General features: G+C 34.1%; 1 protein-coding gene across 3 annotated transcripts in view; it reads right to left on the bottom strand.

Moving 5' to 3' along the window:
- Positions 1-5,698: 5,698 nt before the first annotated feature.
- RhoGAP1A (Rho GTPase activating protein at 1A) overlaps positions 5,699-26,611 on the bottom strand; it is a 62,222-nt gene continuing 41,309 nt past the window's right edge. For 2 of the 3 annotated variants that reach the window (XM_088265330.1, XM_088265329.1), the window contains 12 exons: positions 26,385-26,570; positions 25,384-25,581; positions 20,719-20,817; positions 18,719-18,832; positions 17,120-17,305; positions 15,465-15,659; positions 13,985-14,183; positions 12,442-12,641; positions 11,107-11,273; positions 10,198-10,337; positions 9,731-9,992; positions 8,260-8,685 (listed from right to left, as the gene is read on the bottom strand). In XM_088265330.1, the coding sequence (XP_088121456.1) occupies positions 8,463-8,685; positions 9,731-9,992; positions 10,198-10,337; positions 11,107-11,273; positions 12,442-12,641; positions 13,985-14,183; positions 15,465-15,659; positions 17,120-17,305; positions 18,719-18,832; positions 20,719-20,817; positions 25,384-25,581; positions 26,385-26,570 (2,169 nt within the window). In that variant the 3' untranslated portion in view covers positions 8,260-8,462. Of the gene's footprint in view, positions 5,772-8,259; positions 8,686-9,730; positions 9,993-10,197; positions 10,338-11,106; positions 11,274-12,441; positions 12,642-13,984; positions 14,184-15,464; positions 15,660-17,119; positions 17,306-18,718; positions 18,833-20,718; positions 20,818-25,383; positions 25,582-26,384; positions 26,571-26,611 lie in introns of those variants that run through there. The other variant, XR_015838029.1, reaches the window with a different exon arrangement.

Here is a 26,611-nt window from a genome sequence, read left to right as displayed (position 1 = left end):
TCTTAAGAAAAAGTCAAAGATCATTACTTTGCCTAAACTCGGCCTACACGTTAATAATTGACTTTACTACAGCAATCAAGAATACGAAAACTATAATAATTCATACTGCCTACGGAGTTTACCAGCGTTATTGAGATAAAACTGTCTATCTACACATATTACACTTATAATCAAATTTGCTGCTCTAAGTAAGAGTAATTCAACCTTTTCTTATCACGAAAAGACACTAAATCTTCTATCAGCTTGAAAAAGTTTACAAAAAAATATATAATACCTTTTTTTGGTCACATACATGTCGTTACATTAAATTACCAAAAAAAAGTACAGTAGAACCTCTCATAACGAGTAATTCACATAACAAGCAATAAAAGTTAAAAAGTTACCCCCTTAACGAGTGACATTTCACATAGCGAGTTACAGAGAAAGGTCAAGTCCCTTTTTCACGACATTAACTTGTGAGCCCGGATTTTCGCGCCAGTTAAAACAAAAAAATGTTTCGCATGAGTAAGATTCCAAAACGAATTATGCTCTTTATGAGAGATTCCACTGTATAAGCCACTGAAAATCTACACTATACATTTAGATATCCGAAATGATAATACAATAAACAAAAGTGAAATGCTCAAAATACATATATCTTAAATTTAATTTTAAAAACTTAATTTTTATGTATCGCACAAAATCGTGAAACTTGTCTCGGATATAAATAAAAAATCCTTATTATTATTAGTCGGAAATAACAGGAAAATAATACTATACACTTATTTCGAAAGTTACTAATTCACAAATTAATCCGCAGCTGATGTGACTAGAGGAGAATGTACAAAAAAAAAATCACAAGTTCTGTATCGCTTTATGCCATTAAATTTAATATTTTGTTTAAGTTGGTAAAAAAATTATTCTCACGATCCAATATCATGAAAGAAATGAAACAAATTATTAAAAATAATAAATAGTATATAAACACTTGTGGCACCAATAAATTGCCACGTCCAACAGTTCATGGTTAGTAGCAACAAATGAGTGTCGTGCTTTTAGCGAAAAAATAAAAATAAATGGATGTGAAAGATGAAAGTCAATATGAACTTAATAGCCACATAAAAAATTTCACTTAAAAAATGGTAGTATATTCTGCGAAATTCTCTCATATAAAATTACATTCAACTAATCTTTTTGGATTGTCTTTAAAACTCATGTGTTTTCAGAAACAAAAACAGTTACTTTCAGAAGATATTTTCTCATAAATTAATCAATTTCAGCAACAAAATCCATCAAACATTTATTATTTCGAGAAATAAAAATACTTTGTGTTCTGATCCACTCACATTTTTATTAACCAACTAGTTTCGGCAACAACCTGTTGCCCTCTTCAGGGTTACATTTATTAAACTCTAAATGTAACCCTGAAGAGGGCAACAGGTTGTTGCCGAAACTAGTTGGTTAATAAAAATGTGAGTGGATCAGAACACAAAGTATTTTTATTTCTCGAAATAATATATCAATATGATCCACAAAGTTAATGCTTTCAACCATCAAACATACTCAATCTTCTGCTTAATTTTTTCCTCTTACATCTTAATCAACATTAATTCCAATATTTTAATTTGCTCATTTTAAAATAAACATTTACTTTTGAATTGCCCGAGATAGCCGCGTTAACTTGCCACATTGATATGTGTGGGTGTGTGTACTGTCCGTATTAGTAGCGTTAACTTTGTACACTACTTGTATCAAATTGCTTTTGCATCAGAGATTATGTCGCGCATGTTTCAAGTCGCAAGGCACTGTACGCATGTGCCGGCAATGCACGCAGTTATATTTTCTTCACCGTTCTAACGCATGATTTACCCCTACGAGCGTCTCGCTCATGTCACTGTCCCAAGAGATGGAATGGTAGCCATATCATGATAGTACAGAATTTTGTGCAAACTAAAATATGCACGGTAATTCATTTACGTAATGCGTAGAGGTTTAGAAGATAGTTCTAGCGGAAACCTTTCTTCACACAAAAGAATACTGAATGTTAAAACTGAATCACAGATATTGGTAAATTTAATTGTGTCAGCACAAGTAGTGCATTGCACACATGCGTTGACCCATCTGCCTCCGTAGTTAAATAGTTAGCACGCTCGGCTACCATTCTGGAGGTTCCGGGTTCGATTCCTAGGGGGTTAAATAAATATAAGTGTTTTTTTCACTCAAATATTTATTCAATATTACCCTGGACTGGTACCTGAAGTGGAGGGCTGATCACCTTTCCTTCATGTGTTAACGATCAAGAAAACACTGTGTTTATATAATGCAGTGCTCTATGCATCATTGGGGTGCGGATAAGGGTTTGAAGCAGGATATATATTTATATATATATATATATATATATATATATATATATATATATATATATATATATATATATATATATATATATATATATATATATATATATATATATATATATATATATATATATATATATATATATATATATATATATATATATATATATATATATATATATATATATATATATATATATATATATATATATATATATATATATATATATATATATATATATATATATATATATATATATATATATATATATATATATATATATATATATATATATATATATATATATATATATATATATATATATATATATATATATATATATATATATATATATATATATATATATATATATATATATATATATATATATATATATATATATATATATATAATGTATGTGTTTCACTGTGTAAAATATGGTGTCGAAATATGTATATATAATCAGCACTTGAAGCACTGAATTGTAAACTTTGAATTAATTTTTGAGTTTTCCAATTTATAAAAAAAACACATTTAAAAATACAAGAAATTAAGACGTAATGTTCCATTGCTTCACATAATATTGCTTCAAGTCTACTTTCTATTCAGTTCTGCATCATTTTACAAACTTACGATAAATAGGTAGCTTACATATTTGTCAAAAGATTTATCTATTCAACGCATCCATCTCAATCTTCACAAACTTATATGTATATTGTACATATAAAGAAAAGAAACTACATGGTACTAAATACAAAATTATATATACAGAAGTTAAGTTACCATGTTAGTAAATAAATTAATGATATCGTTAAATATAATGTCAGGTATGCGTACGAAATAATCTATTATTATGTTTTATTATAAAAATCAAGGCCAGGATTAAAGTGACTCGACACTAATTCAAATATTCTCATCCCAAAATGGTTTAATTCAATTTAAATCTCATAATTTTCATTAAGCTGCTTTGGAAAATAAATAAACAAGAAAAGCCCCTTATCACAATGTGTACACACTTAGATTAAATAAATATCAATAATTTTAACCAACCTAAATGTAATACATACATTATCCAATAAATCAATTGGAAAATAATACAAACAGTAAATATTATGTGCAAATATTTACAATATAAAACATACGCAATGTATTTTGTATATTAAAAGCATTGTTAACTTTGTGGTATGGTAATATAATATTCTCCTCATTTTTATTCGCTATGTTTACACAAATATAATACCACAAAGTTAACTATGAATGATAAAAGGAGAGTATCATATGCAATGACCTAAAATCTTGAATATATTGAAGGCATACTTTACATCACACATTCTCTCCTTTCCAATTTCTGACGAAACAAGGGTACACTAATTCGGATATCTCGATTCTACTGATCACAACAGACTGAACTTAAGTGTGCTGTAAAGTTTAGGTTCTCCTCTACCTCACTAAACCAGTTTGAACATGCTATGACCAGTAGGGTTGCGTCAAAAAAAATAATTCATGACTTTTGGAACACACCTTATATACACCGTAAAACAGGGCTACTTGAACTTTGATGTGTTACTTGACCCAGTACAAAAAAAATATTTAGATCGTGGTATCGATCGAAGTATTGTGACAATAAGTGTCACCTGTCAGGGAACTGACTAATTTTTGTTTGTACTGGGCTCAAATAACATCAAAGTTCAAGTAGCCCCGTTCTACGGTACTAATTTCTTTTAATGAATTTGCCTGTGAAAATTTTGTATGACTGATATATTCTGTTATAAAGAAAATCGTTATTATCTTGATCTCATTATAAATTTAAGTCATTGGACCTCGCTCAAAGTATAATATACGATATTCAATCAAATAAATATGTAAGTATTTGTGTATTGATGGGATTAACCTTATTCGCCAGCCGTATATTGAATAAATGTGACATTTCTACAGGAAATGAGCGGGGGGTCACTACCACATCACGCCTAACAAGTAATTCTATTCTTAAGTTCATAGCTTTATTCATTCGCTTAAACTATACATCCGACACAGCTGCGCTAATTGGACATATAAATTTCCTAACACACATTCGTTGGGCTCTCAGATATCGGTAACCAAAAAAAAAAATACTATGACGAAATACTAACTAAAATGCAAATATAGGAAATTTGTCCAATTCAAACCCTGCCATATTTTATCTAGAGCTCTACTATTTTCTCACTAGTGACTTTCAATTTCACAACTTATAAAATAATTTTGTTACTGTCTTGCCTATGTTTATTGGCGCCAGTGTTGCCATATCGCTCACTCCTTTCAAGAACGTCATAAATCAAAAAACTTGATTTTTCAGGAGACCGTTTTTAAAGTTTAAAAATAAAACACAATGTATTAAATAAATATCAAGCCATTTATTGAACTTTTTACTGTGCAACAGAACCTTTTAGGTAAAACCTGAAGGTTTTTTCTCCATTTCAAAAATATGCAGTATTTTAAAAAAATAATTAAAAAATACCTTTTCTTCAAAATGCAAAAACAACATTTTCTGCCCTGTAGCGGGTAAATATTAAGTTAAAAATATGCCTCTTTTGCTGGGATATAGTACATTTTCTGGGCATTCCGAAAACATACACAACTAAAAATTGTCGATTTTTGATTTATGACGTTCTTGAAAGGAGTGAGCTATATATACAGATTTATCTGTATTGATAAAGATTTTAGGCTGCCGTTACAGATGACAGATTTTACTCTTAGGTAGTACTTTTAGTTTTATACAGATTTTTGGAATTGGACATAGTATATGATAAAACAGAAGAATGAAAATTTGTATGGATTCGAGCATGATTAACATTTGATAATAAGTACTGAAACGTTGGAAGGATTATTACCATCAAAACAACTACAATGATCCATGCTACAAACTTAAAATAGAAAAGGATTTGATTTCTAAAACTAATAAAAATGTGTATAATTTTTTTATTTTATATTTTGGGTAATTGATTCTATACAGATTTTTAGACTGTTTGATTCTGATTTTTTGGTTTGGCATATGGCAACACTGATTGGCACATAGGACGCTGCGTTGATTGGCGCAGCGTTATTAGTTACGTGATAGCAAAGTCAATCAGTCTTACACCCTGTTGCCAGGGCAACAGTAACATTAAGTTGAAACGCACATTGTCTCGTGCTAACCCAGTCGGGAATTGAACCAGAGATCTTTAGAACGGTAGCTAATACTGTCGCGAAGGTAGACAAACATGTTATAGTAAACAGTGATTTAAAATAAAAGTTTATAAAAAAAATACAGAATATTATTCACTAAGCCCTTGAGATCTAACACTTTTCAATCATACTGACAGTACTTTTATTAATTTTCTAATACTTTTTATGTTCACATCATTGTCAATAATATTCACTGAAGTCCCCGCTTACATAGTAGATCATTTTACGCGATACTGTGTAAAAAGAAAAAAATACAACGAAATAAATAAAAAAAATATGTAGCTCACTCCTTTCAAGAACGTCATAAATTAAAAATCGTCAATTTTCAGTTGTGCATATTTTCGGAATGCCCAGAAAATGTACTTTATCCCAGCAAAAGTGGCATATTTTTAACTTAATATTTACCCGCTACAGGGCAGCAAGTGTTGATTTTGCATTTTGAACAAAATGTATTATTTAATTATTTTTTTAAATATACCAAATATTTTTTAAATGGAGAAAAAACCTTCAGGTTTTACCTAAAAAGATCTGATACACAGCTTAAAGTTCAATAAGTGGCTTGATATTTATTTTTAATACATTGTATTATATTTTTAAACTTTAAAAACGTTCCCCTGAAAAATCAAGTTTTTTTTATTTATGACGTTCTTGAAAGGAGTGAGCGATGTATTCCTTATATCAGAACCAATTTGAGATATCAAAAAATAGAATTCATTATTGCTTATTGTATCTAAATTTAATTTTAAAAAAAATCAAAGGTAACAAAAATTATTCACCTAGCTCCCTTTCGGATACATCTTTGCGGATAGTACTCAATAATAAGTACATGTGAGGGATGAAGGAAATTCCAAATTAGTGTTATGGATTATTAAATTAATATTTGTCTATCATTTGATTTTTTAAATGTGTAAAAGGGAAGTTCAGTATTTAAGTTTTTGTTATTTTTATAATTTTAAGTAGCGGAAACTAATACCAAAATAACAATAAGATTTATACTGAATGCATTCATACAAACATTACTTTGTTAATACACAATAGGATCTTTTTCTATTTTTATGGTTAAGCTACCACAAAGAAAATTGAAGCATTCCAAATTTGGTGCTATAGAAGAATGATAAAAATATTATAGTTATTAATTTTTTTACAAAAATATTTGTAATATTAGTATATAACCACTCACCGAGATTTTTATGTCTACCGGTTTCGAGACGTACCCGTCTCTTCGTCAGGACAATCACTACCACAGCGTGCAAACGATACTACCCTTCACTACCATAGCACTATTTACACACTTAAAGTGTAGTTTTAAATGTGTAAATAGTGCTATGGTAGTGAAGGGTAGTATTGTTTGCACGCTGTGGTAGTGATTGTCCCGACGAAGAGACGGGTACGTCTCGAAACCGGTAGACATAAAAATCTCGGTAAGTGGTTATATATGTACTAATATTAGTAACATTTTCGTAAAAAAATAAATAAGTAAAAATGACTAACCACAAAGTAAATGTTTTAAATATTAATAATATTGAGAATAAAATATTATAGGTTCAGAGAGTTTGAAACGAAGATGTTTTAAAACGCATATGAAAGATAAAAATGTTATACGCTATAAAGAAAAGAAAGTTAGAGTACTTTGGCCAGTTTATGGGGGCAGTAATAATACGAAGTAATACGTATTATATTACAAGTCGAAGTGGAAGATAAACGTAGTATGGGAAGAAGACCCTGTCTTAACAACTTGAGATGTAACACTGTATGTACCACTAAGTCGCTGTTTTAAGCGGCTGCCGACAAAGTAATATTTGCCAACCTTCAGCGTGGAGCGGTACAAAACAATTTTTAAATTAATTTCATTTGAACAATCTACAAATCACGAAGTCCCAAATTTATACAATTTCAATCCAATCTTACTTCACGCTTTATACAATACCTCATAACAAATGGTATGCGTATCTCTTTAAAACCTCTTTTGTATGGGAATACGACCAAGGAATATGATATTGACCAGGTATCTTTCGGACAAAAGACTATATTATTATGGTATTTCATTTTTAATTATTACAAATTGCACTTTGGCTTTCAATTCGTAAAAATAGAACACGAACAGCAGTCTTCGTCAAGCTTATTTGAGTTTAATAAAATAACAACTATATAGTTTTTAAGTGACCGTGTTTCGTTGTTACCATCATCAGACTGGTGATATTGATAATGACGAAACCCGGTCACTGGTCAAATTAACCGCTTCATACTTTTGAAAGTCACGCTCGCGCGCCAAATGCGTTCCAATTTTGGATTTCCAATTACTTTTTTGACAAATAATTAGTACAAAATATATTGTAGACGTAATTGTAAATCAAATATGCTTTAATTGTTGTATTTTATTTGAAAGATAAACATTTGAATAAAATATTTAAAATAACTAGATATTTTTTTAAAATTTTTTTATAAATAAAAAAAAACCCTAGCATTAAGTGCTTAAACATGTATGGAAAAGACTATAAAGTTGTTATTTTATTATATAAAATGCAGTTGCACCAAGAAATGTCAATATAAAATTAATATGAAATGTCGGGTTGTGGTCCCGTGGTTAGTGTCGCGGACTCTTAAGTCAGAGTTTCTCGGTTCGAACCGACTGTACCACAATTTGATACCTATTTCTAATAATGAGGCTCATAGAAATAGTATGGAATTGAAATATTTGTGAAAATAATAAAAACACAATTATTTCTTCTTTTTTTTAAAAAAAAAAAAAAGAAAAACTAATTTGTTTGTGTATTTTTTTTTTGATAATCAAAATTTGCCAAAAAAACATTGCATGAGATGAAGAAGAAAAAAATATGATAATTTATCTTTCCAGTGTCGATATACCCTTCTGACTAAGTATATCAAGTTTTCCGCTGATTGAGGGTTGGTCCGCACGCGCCCCCTCAGCTGGCGTCCTTGGCGGCGGAGTGCCTGGCCGTGAGGTGGCGGTGCTGCAGCAGCCAGTAGAGGATGCCGGCCTGCGCCATGACGTCTACGGTGCCGGCGGCGAGCAGATCGCGCTGCTTGGCGGCGTCCTGCCGCGAGGACGGCCGTAGAAGCGTGGGCCCAAACACGGTGGCCAGGTTGTGCAGGGACATCTTGTTCTCAGCCTCGTGTTGATTCACCCTGCAAACAAAACGAGATATATCTATTGGGTTCCCAGTCTAGTCCGAGCGTGACGTTCAAGGAATTTTTATTGTTTTTATTATTTTTTTTATTTAAAGATTTGGAGTTTAATTTGTAGAACTCTTTTAAATTTAAATTTATGTATTAAATGTTAAATCAAACACTTTTTTTTTTTTTGAGTTTTTGAGTCAACAAAGTTATATTTTATTTTTATGGTTAGGTGTTATGTCAAGGGTGGCCGACCTGCGGCCTGCAGGCTGCATGCGGCCCGCCGGGTGTTTTCTTGTGGCCCGCGGAATATTTCTTTAAGTGTACATAAAACCACCAAAAGAATATTCCATCGTGTGTAGTTCGTATCATATCCCATATATGGAAGTATCTCACTATTGTGACAATTTCTTGTATGGTATATTCGTGTAAGCAAACAAATCACAACATTTTGCAATCTACTTTTAAATACACATTGATAAGAATACAAGCTGCTATAACTTAGTGCTAGAGCGACTCAAATATCAAATGGCTATGTAAAAGCTAATTATACAGTAGCCATGATACTAGTCGAATGAAGCATATTAAATCTCAAATGAGAACAAGAATCACTGATAAGTATTTGGAAAACTGTTTGGGTATAGCAACAACATCAATTGTTAACGTATCAACATTGATGCACTTAGTTCTGACAAACAAAATCAGATGTCTCACAAAAAAAATACAAAATGTATTTTTATTTTTTGTATTGCCTAACTCTTATCTTATTGATATGTTTACAGAATATATTTCTCATTTTATTGATTAAGTTTAATAATTACATAATTTTTTTTTAGAGCACTCTGTAACCTCCCGCCACATTCCCAGGTCCGGTATAGAACCTAATTTAATACTATTTCTGTGAGCCTAAGCGCCTCATTATTAGAAATAGATATCAAATTGTGGTAGAGTGGATTCAAACCGAGAAACTCTGACTTAAGTGTCCGCGACACTAACTACGGGACCACAACCCGACACTTCAAACGCAAAGCTAGATAGAGAGTAGTTTGTAGGTTACCTCAAGAAATGGGCGAGCAGGAAGTCGATGCACTTCCTGTTGAGGTCGGGCAGCAGGTCGTAGCACTTCACGAGCTCGCGCTCTCGGCCGGCCGCGCTGCCCACGCCGATGGCGCCCTCCCCGCCGCTGAAGGCCTGGAAGAACTTGGGGTACAGCGCGTCCGTGAACAGCGCCTCGGGCAGCTCCCGCAGGTACAGCTTCAGGATGCCCGTCACCGAGTGGATGTCCACCTCCTTCAGCAGCTGCTCCGCCTCGTACGAATCTAGACAGAGTCGAATGTGATGACATAAAGAAGATATATGATGTAAATTAATATGTGGCTTCAAGCCGCATCCACCCACTGCTGGGTGAAGGTCTCCTCCACTGCCTGCGACTCGACAATGACAAAACCCGGTTGCTGGTCAAATAAAATTCATGTGGAAAAAATGACATATGTAGTTGTTATTTTATTCTAACATTCAACTTACTCGTTTCGAATGATTTCTTCAATTTGGAGAGGTCAGAGGCAGAACCGGAGACTCTGTACAATCCTACTTCCGACATCCCCCTCCTGTCCACTTCTCTGACGCAAGACGTCACGATGAATGGAATGTCGCGCTTCTGTCGTCTGCAAAAATATCTACCTTAAAATATCCCTGCATATTTTTAACAATCATTATTAAAGTCAAACACACTGGGATACATAGTGAAATGTCATTATCTTATTTTGCCTTTGTTTTATTTATTTATTTAAACTTGATGTACAGAAAATAAATAAGTACATTGGCGGGCTTATTGCTAAAAAGCAATATCTTCCAACCAACCAAAAAAAGACTAGTGATATTGATCAAAACGTTTGATACCATATAAAGCTGTTTGCAATCAGAGGGTAGATAGTACTTGAACATTTTTTAAAAAAAAACCTAAATTACTGAATATTTTATTTTTTAAATAATCCGCAAAGCAGTTATTAGAGGCTTGTCTGCAGGTAGGATAGTAAGGATAGCTAAGGTAAATGTGAAAAAATACATTACAAATACCCAGACCAATTGAAAATAAATTTTCTTGAATTTATTTTGCGCTTGGCGGGAATCAAACCCGCGACGCCAGTTTCGCAGTCGAGCATCTACTTAACTACGTTACGGCGCTTGTGACATGTGTTTCGTTGCATTTCGCATCACATACGCATACAGAGTTTAAAAATTATACGAATATGCTACTAACAGCGTGTGATTTGTGGCAAACTCAATATTATTATTACAAACAATATTTGTATGAATAGAACTGGGGTCTTTCAAATCCCCTCTTTGGAGAATGCGTAATTTTAGGATATTCGGGATTAGGAAGGTTAAAGTTCTCAGAATTAAGATATAATTTGATTGCCATTAGTTACTGACTTGCAAACTTGTTGAATCTTGGCGCCAAACAGCCCTCCCGGTTTGGCGGTGGGAACCCTCCTGAGGGTCACTTCCGAAGGGACAAACCTCATCCAGATTGTCATGGAGGAAGTGCCCAGAGTGAGAGTCCTGAAGCACTGCTGCTCCCCCAGCCACTGTCTGCTCAGCTGCAAACAAAACCCAACTTGCAATGCCATTCTATTAACCCTTTCAGGACAACTGGTAACTGCTGCTAACCACAAATTCAAAATAAATTGTCTACAGGTTTCTAGTTAAAACCATAGTGCAATATGTGTTGCCTATGTAACAGAAATAGTGCTTGTATAGATTTCATGTTGGTACCATTGTCTTGGAGCTTATTTCAGACTATTTATTGTGGCGATGTGCACATGTCGGGATACTTATAGGTTATCTGTATCTTAGTTTATCAATTTTGTGAGGTTATTGAACGAAATAAACAAAATGACAGGTGAGTTATACTGATAGTAATACTGAAAATAAGTAGTGTTATATATTACCTCATATTTTCAAGAATAAATGCTTTTATTCATACTTTATAAAACATGGTCATTGTAGCTAACTACCAGGCACACAATGTGTATTTTTAATTTTGTTGAGGGATAAATATTGTATCAATCTGTGTGCACGATTTTCAGTAAAATTTTGTTTACACTTACACTTATTCGTAAATAATTTCTAGAAATAAAAATATGTTAAGTAAAATATTTTTTATTCTGTCCTCAAAGGGTTAAGTATATTCGCAAAACCTGTTAACCCAGTACATAAAAAAGTAACGCATGCGTGCACTTTGACTGCATTATGCGTACTGGCCCAAGATGGTGAATTTTGCATGAATCACTGCGCAAATTTACAGTAACTTATGGATCTTTGAAAGTGAACTGTCGTTCGGCACAGCGAGTATTACAAGAGTATTGATTTTTTTATTATATTTTATTCTCAATTTAATTAATTTTGGCAGATTATGATAAAAACATGGACGTAAATATTTTAAATCTTCTGCCATTGTCGCCATTCACTAATATTTTTATTTTTTAACATAAAGTGGTTTGCATGTGGACTTCTTCCAACCCTTATCCGCACCCCAATGGTGCATAGGGCACTGCATCATATAAACACAGTGTTATCTTGAACGTTGTTAACACATGAAGGAAAGGTAATCAGCCCTCCACTTCAGGTACCACAGTCCAGGGTAACATTGAATAAATGTTAGGGTGAAAAAATCACCACATTGCATGTGGACTACTCATATTAATTGATCTAGTAATAAAACATGAAGTAACTAATGGAAATAATTATAGATATCAGTTTCCTCACCTCCAGCGTACACTTGCCCTTGAGCTGGGGCCGCAGGCCGCCGCCGTCCTGGTAGAGGAGCACGCGCACGTGCTGAGAGCCCTCCAGCTCGATGACGTACGTCTCGTTCCACTTGGGCTGCGCCGAGTGGCACACCAGCCGGCTCTTGGCCTTGCGGAAGTAGTGCCCGTACGAGTCCACCTCCACGCACACGTACATATCTGCACACGGACAAATCAAATCTCAACATAGGTGATATATAGAATATACAATTCCCGGGCAGACCACCAAAGAGATGGATTGACAACTGGGAATCAACATCTCAGGAGGTTAATCCCTTTAACCTTTTAACTGCGTTAACTTTGTTCCTAAGAGATGCCCGTGCGCGGCGGTATTTCGCCGTTTTTTAAATGATTACTTTTATCATGTATTTAGTTAAGAAACCATTTATTTTCCTAAACAAAAACGTTCAATGGGATTCATTGTGCTTTTTTGGTACTCTATAATACACTGTGTCACATTAGTCTTGAAATATATCATAATATAAACAAATTAGATCGTCACATAAATAAATCAAAGCACGCATTATGTGTCACTCTTACCCACTGGCGATGCGTCGAGAGTGAGACAGATATAGGGCATGATTATGGCGCAGACTAATTACCGACCGCAAGAAAAATCAGGGATCTGTTCTTTTATTTATCCTTGTGATGTTACAAATTATTAGTCAGATATTTCAACAGATGTCATAAGGCCAAGGATTGACGTATTATTTTATCCAAAGTTCCACACCATGAAAGTTGAACTGAGGTTCGAAACTTGGAGTTTCGAAAATGCAGTTCCACCAAGAAATGTCAGTACAAAACAAAAACGTTTCATATTTTTAAATATATAAGAAACGCCCTTGAAGTAGCAATTTTAAAAAAGGTGCTGTATAAATTATCCAAAATTACTGCTTTTATTATTATTTATATTATTAGTAAAATAAATATTAGTTTTATTATTACTATTATTATTATTATAAACGAATATTTGGGTTTTATATTGTAGTCGTACAGGAGAAAGTGACCAACTGACAAGATGTAAAATGTTGAGGAGGGCCATTTAAGTCACTTATGCTTGGCAACAAAATAAACATCAATGCAGTTAGTAATTTTTAACAAGTCAATATATTATACTTCCAAGTTTAAAATACTTTGGGATTTTTTTCGGGGCAATATTAAGCTAGTAAGATATCAAATAGTCAATGAGGACGTTTTTGTGAAAAATGCACTTGGTCACTTTCTCCTGGATGACTACGATATGTTAATACGTGACGCGTTTCGTCTTCTTAGGACATTATCAAACACTGATAATGTTTGATTATGTCCTAAGAAGACGAAACGCATCACGTATTAACATATACATAAATAAATGTAGAATTCAATCCAACAAACCTTGTTTTATTTTGGATATATTACCCAACAATTCAATATGGAATTCTACCAACTGTCCGCAGTTACAATAAATAAGTTACGGTAGAGGTTTGGGCGGGGCATCTGACCTAGTTTGTTGTGTCGGTTACCTGCGGGCGCCTCCATGGGCTTCATGATCTCGCCGATGTTGAGGTGCAGGTCCCCGAGCAGCAGGCTCTCGTCGCGGCTGGAGCGCATGAGGTAGGAGGAGCGGATCTCCGTGTCCAGGTAGGAGCGGCAGGCCTTCACGTGCGCCTGCAGGTCCAGCGTGGAGGGCGGCGACCCCGACTGAGTGGGCGGAGCCGACGACTGAAACCATCATGCGATACCAAATATTTATAATAACTTCTAACCCAGAGGAAGACCGAGAAAAACATGGCACGATCAGGTATGCCAAATACTTGAAAGTGGTCAGGTTAGGAGTCGTAACAATCGGCGGGTATGTATGAGGAGATGCATGAACCAAGAAGCGGCGAAGAATGTTTGCAAAGAAAGAGTGGTGTGGCGTTCTATTCTCTCTGCCTACCCCTGCGGTGAAGCGGCGTGATTAGTAGTTAGTTACTTCTAACCCTTATCCGCACCCAATGGTGCATAGGGCACTGCATCGTAGCGACGCAGTGTTATCTGGATCGTTAATTGCATGAAGGCAAGATGATCAGCCCTGCGTTTCTTGTACCAGTCCAGGGTAATATTAAATAAATATGAGAGTGAAAATCGGCCATATTTATTTTGAACCCCCGGGAATCGAACCCGGGACCTCCAGCACGGTAGCCAAACGTGCTGACCACTGCGCTACGGAGGTGGACGTGAATAATAACAGTTAACGAATATATCTTCTTTTCCGCTCGTTTCCCTCATTGCATCGTGACCCGCCTGCTGGCCTCCTCTGGAACCTCAGACAACACTCCACCATTGGTCCCTGCATTTTGCAGCCTTTAGAGCTCCCGCAACCGAGAAGCCTGTGATCTCTTTCACCTGGTCGGTCCATCGGGTTGGAGATCTACCTGTACGTCTCCGACCTTCTAGGCCTACAGTTATGACAAGCCTCTCCAGGTTGTCTGGTGGTCAAAGACTCGAAAGACTCGAAAGACGCTTATCGTAACACGTCGAAAAATGTTCCTATCTGCTGATTCTTAAAATTTTATAATGAAGGATACAGTGATCAAATAAAAAAATTAACCAAAACATTCACGGCAGAAATGAATTTTATATCCACTGCTATTTTAAGTGTATGATGATGGTGTGATGGCTACCTAGCTAGTCAACTAACTAGTAAGCAGCGAGTGTTTTTGCATGGAATTTTCACTCATGAATTACATAAAATTATTCTTCAAACCCCTATTCGCACCCAAATGGTGCATAGGGCACTGCATCATATAAACGCAGTGTTATGTTGATCGTTAACACATAAAGGAAAGGTGATCAGCCCTACGCTTCAGGTTCATAATATAGAATAAATATTAGAGTGAAAAAATCACTTTATATTTATTTGACCCTCTCCCCCCGGGAATTGAGCCCGGGACCTCGTGCTGGCCTAATGGTATTGTAATACGGAGCCAGACTAGAAGTCAATAAATAGTTTAATTATACCTGAAGTGAGTGGATGGAGTCTATCCACTGGGTGCGCTCAAAATCAGAGCTGAGGAAGAAGGTCTGCATCCGTTGCGTGGACTTGGAACCGACTCTGAAGACCAGGTTAGGGGAAGCCTTCACCAGCTGGCCTTCCAGATCCGCCAGCTTCTTCCGATGCTTGTCAGCAACCCGATTGGCGCCTATTCTCAATTTCTGGAAAAAAAAAAACATGAATCATTTCATTTTCTCCTACGAAACATAATTCAAACATCGCGTAAAGACACTCATTTTTCATAGTTACAAAACTGTATAATTCATTCCACAAAGACTATGTATATGTTTGACATTTATTACCTAAGTTTGTTTTGATTTAAAACTTTGCTTTAATTATTTATTTAAAAAAATAAAAAATAAAAAACAGATCTAATAATCTTCTTCTTTTAAACGTATAACTCATTTCAAAATACATAAAAATACAAACACTCTAATGAAACTATTTGCAGTAAAAATTATTAATGTGACACCTGAGCTTGTCAGCCTTTACCAATTTCAGCAATATTAGGTCTGATATTTGATACAGTTACTCTCATTTTTCATCCAATTTGCTAAGCCTTTCACGTTTCTTCATTTAGATATTGGTTAATATTGAGAAACCTAGCTCATATAAATTGCTCACTCCTTTCAACAACGTCATATTTAAAAAATTGTCAATTTTCAGTTGTGCATATTTTCGGAATGCCCAGAAAATGTATTATATCCCAGCAAAAGCGGCATTTTTTTAAACTTAATACTTACCCGCTACAGGGCAGAAAGCATTGTTTTTGCATTTTTAAGAAAAGGCATTGTTTAATTATTTTTTTTATGTATCCTAAATATTTTTCAAATGGAGAAAAAACATTCAGGATTTACCTTAAAAGATCTGTTGCACAGTAAAAAGTTCAATAAGTGGCTTGATATTTATTTTTAATACATTTTATTATATTTTTAAACATTAAAAACGATCTCCTGAAAAATCAAGTTTTTTTATATATGACGTTGTTGAAAGGAGTGCGGCTCTCCAAATTTAAAACACACAGGGCAGAAAGCATTGTTTTTGCATTTTTAAGAAAAGGCATTGTTTAATTATTTTTTTAAATGTACTAAATATTTTTCAAATGGAGAAAAAACATTCAGGATTTACCTTAAAAGATCTGTTGCACAGTAAAAAGTTCAATAAGTGGCTTGATATTTATTTTTAATACATTTTATTATATTTTTAAACATTAAAAACGATCTCCTGAAAAATCAAGTTTTTTTATATATGACGTTGTTGAAAGGAGTGCGGCTCTCCAAATTTAAAACACAGTAAGGGACATTTTTTTGTAGTACGTTTTGTTTTGCATTTTTGGAATATGTAGAATCTACTTAGTCCAAAAATGCAAACAAAAACGTACAGCAAAAAATGTCCCTTACTGTGTTTTGAGTTTGGACAGCCGAGTGAGCGATATATGAGAATGAAAACTGTAAAAAAAATCAGTGCCCCTGTGGAGAGAGCCGGGTATTCGTCTTGAACAAAACTCCAAAAGTCACCCAATAATCCAAATTTCGCAGAGCACTTGCAAATGCTCGCGGATCACCGGTTAAGAACCACTGGTATAAATAAAAGTAATAGAATATAAAAGTAGTTAAGAAACCTTGTCATCGGAAGCCTTTTCTTCCATCAGGATCTGATCGCGGACCGTGCACGCTTGGGATTTGAGAGATACGATGTTGGGCGGGGAGGCTTCCTTGGGTTCGGCCGCCGGCTCTTCGTAAACCACGATATCTTGGAGCGGGATGAACCACTTCAGCTCAAAGGTGAACTTTTCCCTTCCGGATGCCTGCAAAACCAGTACGTAATACTAAATTAAAGATTACATTCACATATTTATTGCAATTGCAGACAGTTGGTAGAATTCCATTTTGAATTGTTCGGTAATATATCCTAAATTAAACACGGTTATTGGATTGAATTCTACTTTTATATACATATTTATAATTTGTGACGCGTTTTGTCTTATTAAGACATGATCAAACACTATGATAATGATTTCATTAATAGATTCGGAAGTCACTTTTTAAGTAAAAAACCAATATTTCTTGAAATCTATTGTGACATGTGTTTGGATGCATTCCGCATCATTTTCAAACATTGTATTGAAGCCAATTCTAAATTTTAGAGTGTGTGCTTTTTATTACTTTTTTTTCTTTTCCATTCAACAAAACTGAACAACGCGCGGGTACATCTAGTAATGAATAAATTTTAAAAACAAACAAAATGACAATGACAACGATTGCTTCAAATGATATTTTTTCGAAATATGTAAATATCATTTTCAAACATCGTATGTGAAGCCAAGTCTAAATTTTAGAGTGTGTGCTTTCTATTATTTATTTTTTCTTTTCCATTTAACAAAATTGAACAACGCGCGGCCGGGTACAACTAGTAATGATTTTTTTTTTTAAAACAAACTAAATAATAATGATAACGAATTGCTTGAAATGGTATTTTTTCGAGACATGTAAATAATGAATACGAATTGATGTAAAATGAGATTTGTAATCATTAAAAAATGTCCACCTCCGTGGTGTAATGGTCAGCGTGTTTAGCTACCGTGCTGGAGGTCCCGGGTTCGATTCCCAGGGGGGGGTGAAAATAAATATTAGTGATTTAACACTGTAATATTTATTTAATATTACCCTGAGTGGCTACCGTGCTGGAGGTCCCGGGTTCGATTCCCAGGGGGGGGTGAAAATAAATATTAGTGATTTAACACTGTAATATTTATTTAATATTACCCTGAGTGGCTACCGTGCTGGAGGTCCCGGGTTCGATTCCCAGGGGGGGGGTGAAAATAAATATTAGTGATTTAACACTGTAATATTTATTTAATATTACCCTGAGTGGTCCTGAAGCGCAAGAGTGATCACCTTGCCTTCATGTAAGTAATGATCAAGATAACACTGCGTCAATTTGATGCAGTGCCCTATGCACCATTAGGTGCGGATAAGGGTTATAATAATAAAAAATGAGAAACGATAAATAAAAAAGAACACATGACATGCACTTCTTTAATGTCCAATTGTGCTTTATGTTAATGACAATATTCGCGAACCGGAAAACATTGTTTCTTGTATTCATATGGGACATTTGCATAAATTTGTTAATTATCGCAATGATTAAGAAACACATGCGAGGAATAATTTACATTAGCACACGGTCGCATGCAGTTGCATAAGAGAACATCACTTACTTTGTACTTGGCACACGCCAACACGTCGTTGAACAAGAACAAATGTCTCAGTTTTCTGTGTCCATCGGCCAATTCCACGATGAAAGAGTTTTTGACTATTCGTCTATGGGCGCCCTGAAAATGTTAAAATGTCAATTAATAATTAATATATTATTAGATTAAAACCAATATTTTTAGCTTTTCCACTTTATTTTTATTTGACCAGCGACCGGGTTTCGTCGTTACCGACATCATCAGACTGGTGATGTCGGTAACGACGAAACCCGGTCACTGGTCAAATAAAAATAAAGTGGAAAACCAAAAATTATTGGTTTTAATCTAATAATATATTAAAATGCAATTCCATCACGAAGTGTCAGTGGATAATATAAATCTATCAATTAATAACCTTCTTCTTTTTGTAGATCCTTAAGAGGGAGACTGAACGGAGCTGAAGAATTCGTCGTAACATCGCTCGCGGCCAGCATCAGCGAGCATCCGAAACTATGGATGGAGCGCTCGGCTCGCTGTACTGACAGCCTTCGTCGTAATGTGTTACGTTACAACGAAATGCTCCGGCCAGTCTCCACCTTAAGGATCTGTTTGTGCCTCCGCTTGTCGCTCTTGGGATGTTTTTTTTTTTTCTTTATTTAAAATTCTTTTGCATTACATAAATTCAAGAACAAAAAATATTTGTAAAAAATAAAAATAAATACAAAAAAAGATCCCACAAAGGCATGGCCTGTGTGTGGGTATACAAAATAAATAGTCATAGTACAGGGTATAAGGGTATAGGTTTCTAAGTATAATTAGTTAATACAAAATACAAAAAACTTAAATTAAATACAAAAAAAAATAAAAATAAAAATACTTGACTCTCAGTGAGCAATTTTTTATTTAATTTTTTTTTTAATTAAAACTTAAACATAAAAAAGATGACAAAGTAAAAAAGTAAAAAGCTAGCGATCATGTTCTAAATGAAAAAGGAACTTAAATCTGTCTCTTTTATAAATAATCTAAGCAATTTTTTAAATTTACACGAACTTAGGGAATTAACATCTAACAAATAGTCTTTGTGGAATAAGTTGAACAGTTTTGGAGCTATGAAAAATGAGTGTCTTTGCGCAAGTCTGGATTTACAAAAAGGGATTTCTAATAAATTATTAATTCGTTGGCTAGATCTATTATTATTTTTAGGAAATAAATGTTGGCGCAAATAAACATATTTTAGACACTGTTGGCAATAGATTTCTCGTAGCTCCAAAAGTTCGGCTTCCTGAAATAATTGGTTGGAAGGAAAAGTAGAATTTTTTTTAAGCATGATTTTAATAATAAGTTTTTGGACTGTTTCTAAAAGCTTTAAATGAATATTGAATGCTCCCCCCCATCCAATTATTCCATAACAAAGAGAAGACTCCTAGCTATCATTCCACCTTTTTGGAGGCCTGCCTGGGGGTCTGCGTCCTTCAGGGTTTCGTTGAAGGGCGATACGTGGAAGTCTGTCTTCTGACATTCTGTTTATATGCTGATTATTTATAATAATTATTATCATTATAAATAAAAATAATGATAATAATTTCTAGGGACGGAAAGATTGATAATGATATAGAAAGGATTTTTTGACATCTCAACATAGATGAAGAAGAATATAGAAGTCTGGGCATTTACAGGGCTTACAACCGTCATAGGCTGGGTTAGGTGATGAATTAACTGGTCAAATCATAAGCTAAAATTAAATTGAAAATCATGTTTTTAGGCGTTTCTCAAGTATGTGAATATAATCCAGGATTCGGACCTCACATACAAACGGAAAGAATCTGCTTAATAAAGGTTTCCTCATCCCACCATAGATGGCTATTATCGAACCGGGGACCTCCAAGATGGTAGCCGAGGGTCCTGACCATTACACTACGGAGGCGGACTAATTTTCATCAACCCCAAACTGATATTGACAATTTTTGTGTTACATTTTTCATTGATGTTACTACATATTTATTAAGCAAAAGTGATGTAATATTTACCGTGAAATTGAATTCATCAAGGAATCGCTGTGTCATGTGCAATGCATCTGTTAACATAGAATGGTCCGCGTGTGACACAGGGGTGTATTTGAGAAGGTCCTGAAAAAAATTTATTAACACATTTTAAGATGGGTATTTTTTACACCTGTGGACCGCTGGCGATGGGATTTGATATTTATGTTCATACAGTTAAGCCCTAGCAAAGAGATTGGTATATAATATAAAAACATATAAAAACATTGGATAATTCCTTCTTTTTTGCTTTTGAAATGAGTCTGGCGCAGAAGGAAAAATACTTTAGTATTTCACATACAAATGTTTATAAAAACTAACTATATATTATACAGACCTGAATGATGGAAGTTTAACTTCTGAAACATGTAGTCTAAAATAAAACTCAAGTGGTAAAAAACAAGTGTTTTCTTTAATCATTGTAAATAAAATCAAGTGGTAAAAACCAAGTGTTTTTTAATAATATCATCATGTCTTACCACAAAGTAAATGCCGAAGCAATAAATAAAATGAAAAACTAACTAACTAACCATCACGCTTCTTCCCCGCAGGGGTAGGCAGAGAGAATCGAACGCCACACCACTCTGTCTTTGCAAACATTCTTTGCCTCTTCTACGTTCATGCATCTCCTCATACATACCCGACGATTATTACGACTCTTGACCCGGCCGCTTTCAAGTATTTGACACACCTGATTGTGCCAAGTTTTCCTCGGTCGTCCTTAGACTGAATGCAGTCGAAATGCGATCCCTCAGACGAATGTGTGGCAAAGCGATGTTTGATAGATGTTCGAATGATGAAATAAGGAAAGAATGTAAGGCTGAGATAAGCATTATCGATAAAATTAAGAAAGGTGTGTTGAGATGGTTTGGACATGTGGAGCGTATGAGTAAAGAAAGAACGGTCAAACAAATTTATGAGGCGAATGTAGTTGAAAAAGAAGCAGAGGACGAATGTTTCTTATATAATAAATTAATCATTTGAACCCATAAATTTTTTTTATTTTAAATATAACGTTTATAGCTATTTTATTTATTTTTTCGGCATTTACTTTATGGTAAGACATGTTAAAATGATTAAGGAAACACTTGTTTTTATACCACTTGAGTTTATTTATGACTACTAGTTTCAGAAGCTAAGCTTTTATCTTCTAAGTTATTATTCAGACCTGAAGATGGAAGCTTAGCTTCTGAAACTAGTAGTCATAAATAAACTCAAGTGGTAGAAAAACAAATTTTTCCTTAACCATTTTATAGCTATATTATGGCGAGCCTGATTTTGTACGCGAAAATAAAACAATTGCCCGCATTCTTGCCAAATTTGACTGGAAAATACCCTGACAGATGTGTTAATCCCACATAGCATCAAAACATCGAATTCTTGAACATGGTTGGCAGGTAGCTGGGCAGCATTATCTAAAGTGGCTCTTAGACCCATACACAGTGTCAAAACTCATGATGGGTCAGTCCATTACAGATAAATATTATGATTTATGACCACTAATATTTGACAACTGTAAGTGTGTTCTTTGACAGTCATAATAGGGAGGGTCAGTCAAAAAGTAATGGCTTTTTTTTTACTTAAATAAATTTAGTTGATGATTTTCATAAAATGTTGAAGTTTTTTTTTGGGTTTCGCGGTTTTATTTTATAAAATAGGAATAAGTACTATGGTTGTAAAACACTGTATTTATCATTCATCGTTTTCTTTGTGTAATATCACTTAAAAATACTACTTTTTTTTGTTGATAAATAGGAATAAATACTGTGGTTGTAAAACACTATTTATCATTCATCGTTCACTTTGTGTAATACCACTTAAAAATACTACTTTTTTTTGTTGATAAATAATTTAATTTTATCTACATATTTTTATTATTATGGTTATGACTTGATTAATTTTTTATATTACATTTAGTTTTTTTCTACTGGATTCCTCCTCTTAATAAAAAATTAAAAAATAACCTGATATTTTTAGTTCTATTTTTGTGAAAAAAAAATCTTACCATGAACTGATTAGCACATTGTTTGCGGGAAACGCCTTAAAGCGCTTACATACTGTTGGTAGAGAGCGGGAGACGCTTATAAGTGTTCTATTTGCTTACTTTTGGTAGAGCGCGAGAGATACCAAAAAACAACGGAATCGGGTTTGCGATTACTTGTGATTAGTATACTAATTAGGGTCAGGGTTGATAAAAAAAACTACCCGACAACAATGTGAGTGAAAATTTTGTATTTGGCACTATTTCTCAAACCTTTTTATATAATCTACTGCAATACTAATTTTCTACGTAAACGGATGGGCCAAAACCGCGGAAGATAGACGCAGATAATGTTGAAAACTGACAAATTAATCGTCAATGATGTCGTTTTCAACCCACATAATTGCATTCCAATTTCTTAACAATTAAAAGTAGAAAATAAACAGGAGCCATGAATTTTTGACTGACCCTCCTGTTTGTTCGTTAATGATACCAAAAGCTATGTAAACCAATGTGAAAAATATGTTCTTTACATTCCAGCACAATCACTTCAAAAACTCTTGTACATACATAGTAGTGTGGTCGAGAGAGAACCGATCTGAACTAAAATTTGTAAAAATCAAGAACACTTACACACAGGCATTTTGTGATACCTCGTATTAATGGTATTTCATCGTAACGTATTTCATGATCCCATTGTGTATATGCAATTTGATTTTTGCAAATCATAGATTAGATCAGATTACTACTAACATATTGGCTACTGGCCAAGTTTGTTAAAGAAATGTAGTTTGACACGAGCGATATTAGATCGCATCCAAAGAATGATGACAGAAAAGAATCGATAACATATTTATTTATAGATTTGGCGTTTAATTTGTAGGACTCTATTTTAATTTACATATTAAATATTTAAGAGCCTACGAAATTGTATTTTGTTATTAAAAACGCATAAAAAGTAACAGTAGTTTGAAAATGCGATAACAAGACCGAACAATTGTCACAAATTTAATTTTTATATGTTTTTAATAATAAAATACAAAAATGTTAATAATATTAGTATATAACCACTCACCGTACGGCCTTAAAGGCAAATCATTATTAAAAAGTAACAAAAAAATATAGAATCACTTCCTTAAACATATACTTTAATCAAAAACGTATTAAAAACAACATTTTCCCTCAATTTATTGAGTCTAAATTTTATTTATTGTTTCGGCATTAACTTTGTGGTAAGACATGTTACAATGATTAAAGAAAACACTTGTTTTTTACCACTTGAATTTTATTATTGACTACATGTTTCAGAAGTTAAACTTCCATCATTCAGGTCTGTATAATAACAGACATTATACAGACCTGAATGATGGAAGTTTAACTTCTGAAACATGTAGTCAATAATAAAACTCAAGTGGTAAAAAACAAGTGTTTTCTTTAATCATTGAGTCTAAATTTGTTACATTCTCACCGGTGAGTGGTTATATACTAATATTATTAACATTTTTGTAAAAAAATAAATAAGTAAAAATGACTAACCACAATGTAAAAGCTTTAAATATTAATAATATTGAGAATAATAAAATACAATTTAGTAGACACTAAAAATCTGTGTTTGATTTTAATATTTAATATATAAATCAATAATATTTTTATTTTAGAGTGAGACTTATCCCCTACACACCTAACCAAACATGACAAATCAGATGTGTAAGATGTGTTTTTCGTAAATAATGTTGAAGGTAACCGAAATGCACAAAAATGTTCACAATGTTTCAACATAAGGTTTCCGAAACGCACAAATATGTGCAACCCGTAAACAATGTGTTAATAAGTGCTTTACCATCTCAATTGCCTTTCCTCTATCTTAGTATTGATAACAGTTATACCCAAGCATTCACAAATGTGTGAACTCTTTATTTTATCTCTAAGGGACTTTCCATTCTCTAACCATTCTCATTTCAGCAAGAAAGTAAAAAAAAGTTTGGCTTAACGAGTCAGATACTGGAACAAATTATGCTCGTTATAAGAGGTTCCACTGTAAATAATATGGCAATGTCAACAAAATCATCTTCTGCCCCGGTTTGGAATAGAAATAAATAATATGATAATGTCAACAAAATTATCTTTCTGCCCCGGTTTGGAATAGAAAGAAATAAATGGCAATGTGTACAAGTTCATCTTTCTACCCCGGTTCGGAAGAGAAATAAATAATATGGCAATGTGTACAAGTTCATCATTCTACCCCGGTTTGGAAAAGAAATAAATAATATGGCAATGTCAACAAGTTCATCATTCTACCCGGTTTGGAAAAGAAATAAATAGTATGGCAATGTCAACAAGTTCATCATTCTACCCGGTTTGGAAAAGAAATAAATAGTATGGCAATGTCAACAAGTTCATCATTCTACCCCGGTTTGGAAAAGAAATAAATAGTATGGCAATGTCAACAAGTTCATCATTCTACCCGGTTTGGAAAAGAAATAAATAGTATGGCAATGTCAACAAGTTCATCATTCTACCCCGGTTCGAAAAAAAATTATAATAATATGGCAATGTGTACAAGTTTACTTTTCTACCCCGGTTTGGAAAAGAAATACATAATATGGCAATGTGTACAAGTTCATCTTTCTACCCCGGTTTGGAATGAAGCAGTATATGTGTATGTCACTCACGTGCAGCACGAGGGCGTTCTTCTGCACGCGCGCGACAGGCTTGTGCAGCAGGTCCTCGAGTGACATGGGCTGGCCGCGGCAGGCGATGTGCTGCGTGAGGTCGCGGAATTGCGGGGAGCTAGTGCAGCACTTTCTCACCGCGCCCGTGGCACACCCGTAGTTGTGCAGGAACGCGCCGTAGATGTTGATGTTCTCCGCCTGAAACGCAAAATGCCCATCAGTTGAAGACCCATCGCCCGCCAATTACAGTTAGAGTGCTATTCTTGACCATTTCCACTTTCGCCATTTTCGTGTTTAAAGGTTGATTAGATAATATTGCCACATAGCAAATTTTAATTAATTAAATTAATTTTTTTATAAAGAGACTTGAATGCAAAATTTCTTCCTTGCCTGACCCTTCCCAACGGTGCATAGGGCACTACATTGGACAGATGTATCGTCATATTAATTGTTAGTCATGTGTAGATAAAGTGATCTGTCCTGTGCTCCAGGTACCAAGGACTTATAAATATTAAACTTTTTTTACGACTCGGCGAAATGTTATTTCTGCTAAATGTCCGTCGACAAAATGTCTCTTCAGCAAAAATGTCCGTTTGGCAAAATGTCCATTCGGCTAAATATCCACCAGTCAAATGTCCGTTTGGCTAAATGTCTTCGCGGCCAAATGTCCGTTTGGCTAAATGTCTGTTTAGCAAAATTGCCATTTGACCAAATGTTAGTCCTACTAAATGCGCACTCAAATACCTTATTGGTAAATACCTAATGTCCATTTACTCGAAATTTGGTGGACAATGTCTAGGAGCCTTGAAAAATAGTAATAAACAACATTCCCCTTCACCTGTCATCTTCGATTCGGTCCACTTCAAGATCTGCATCAATTTATTTTAGTACTATATGTACCACAGAGTGTGGAGTAAGAAAGAGACTCTGATGGCCTGATTTTTGTCTAAAAGAAACAAAAGATTATACAGTTATTTGTTTTTTTTTTATATTATTTTTACCATCTTTTTGAAGTGTATGCCGACGGAGAGGGGATCGTCGTACGACTGCATGTCGTTCTGCAGGCCCTTGAGGAAGCTCTTGTGGAGATCGTGCAGCTCAGATATTTTGAAGAATATCGTGTTGAACTCCTCCTCTGTTATTACCGGCTGCGAGGAGTGGAGGGTCGCCTTTATTGCGTTCATATACTAAACAAGAAAAAATGCACACTGTTTAAAATAGGTCGGAT

This window comes from Brachycentrus maculatus, unplaced genomic scaffold (assembly GCF_059751285.1).
Source record: "Brachycentrus maculatus isolate JH-2025_06_01 unplaced genomic scaffold, ASM5975128v1 h1tg000244l, whole genome shotgun sequence".
Lineage (NCBI taxonomy): Eukaryota > Metazoa > Arthropoda > Insecta > Trichoptera > Brachycentridae > Brachycentrus > Brachycentrus maculatus.
This window is presented reverse-complemented; position numbering and strand designations above follow the sequence as displayed.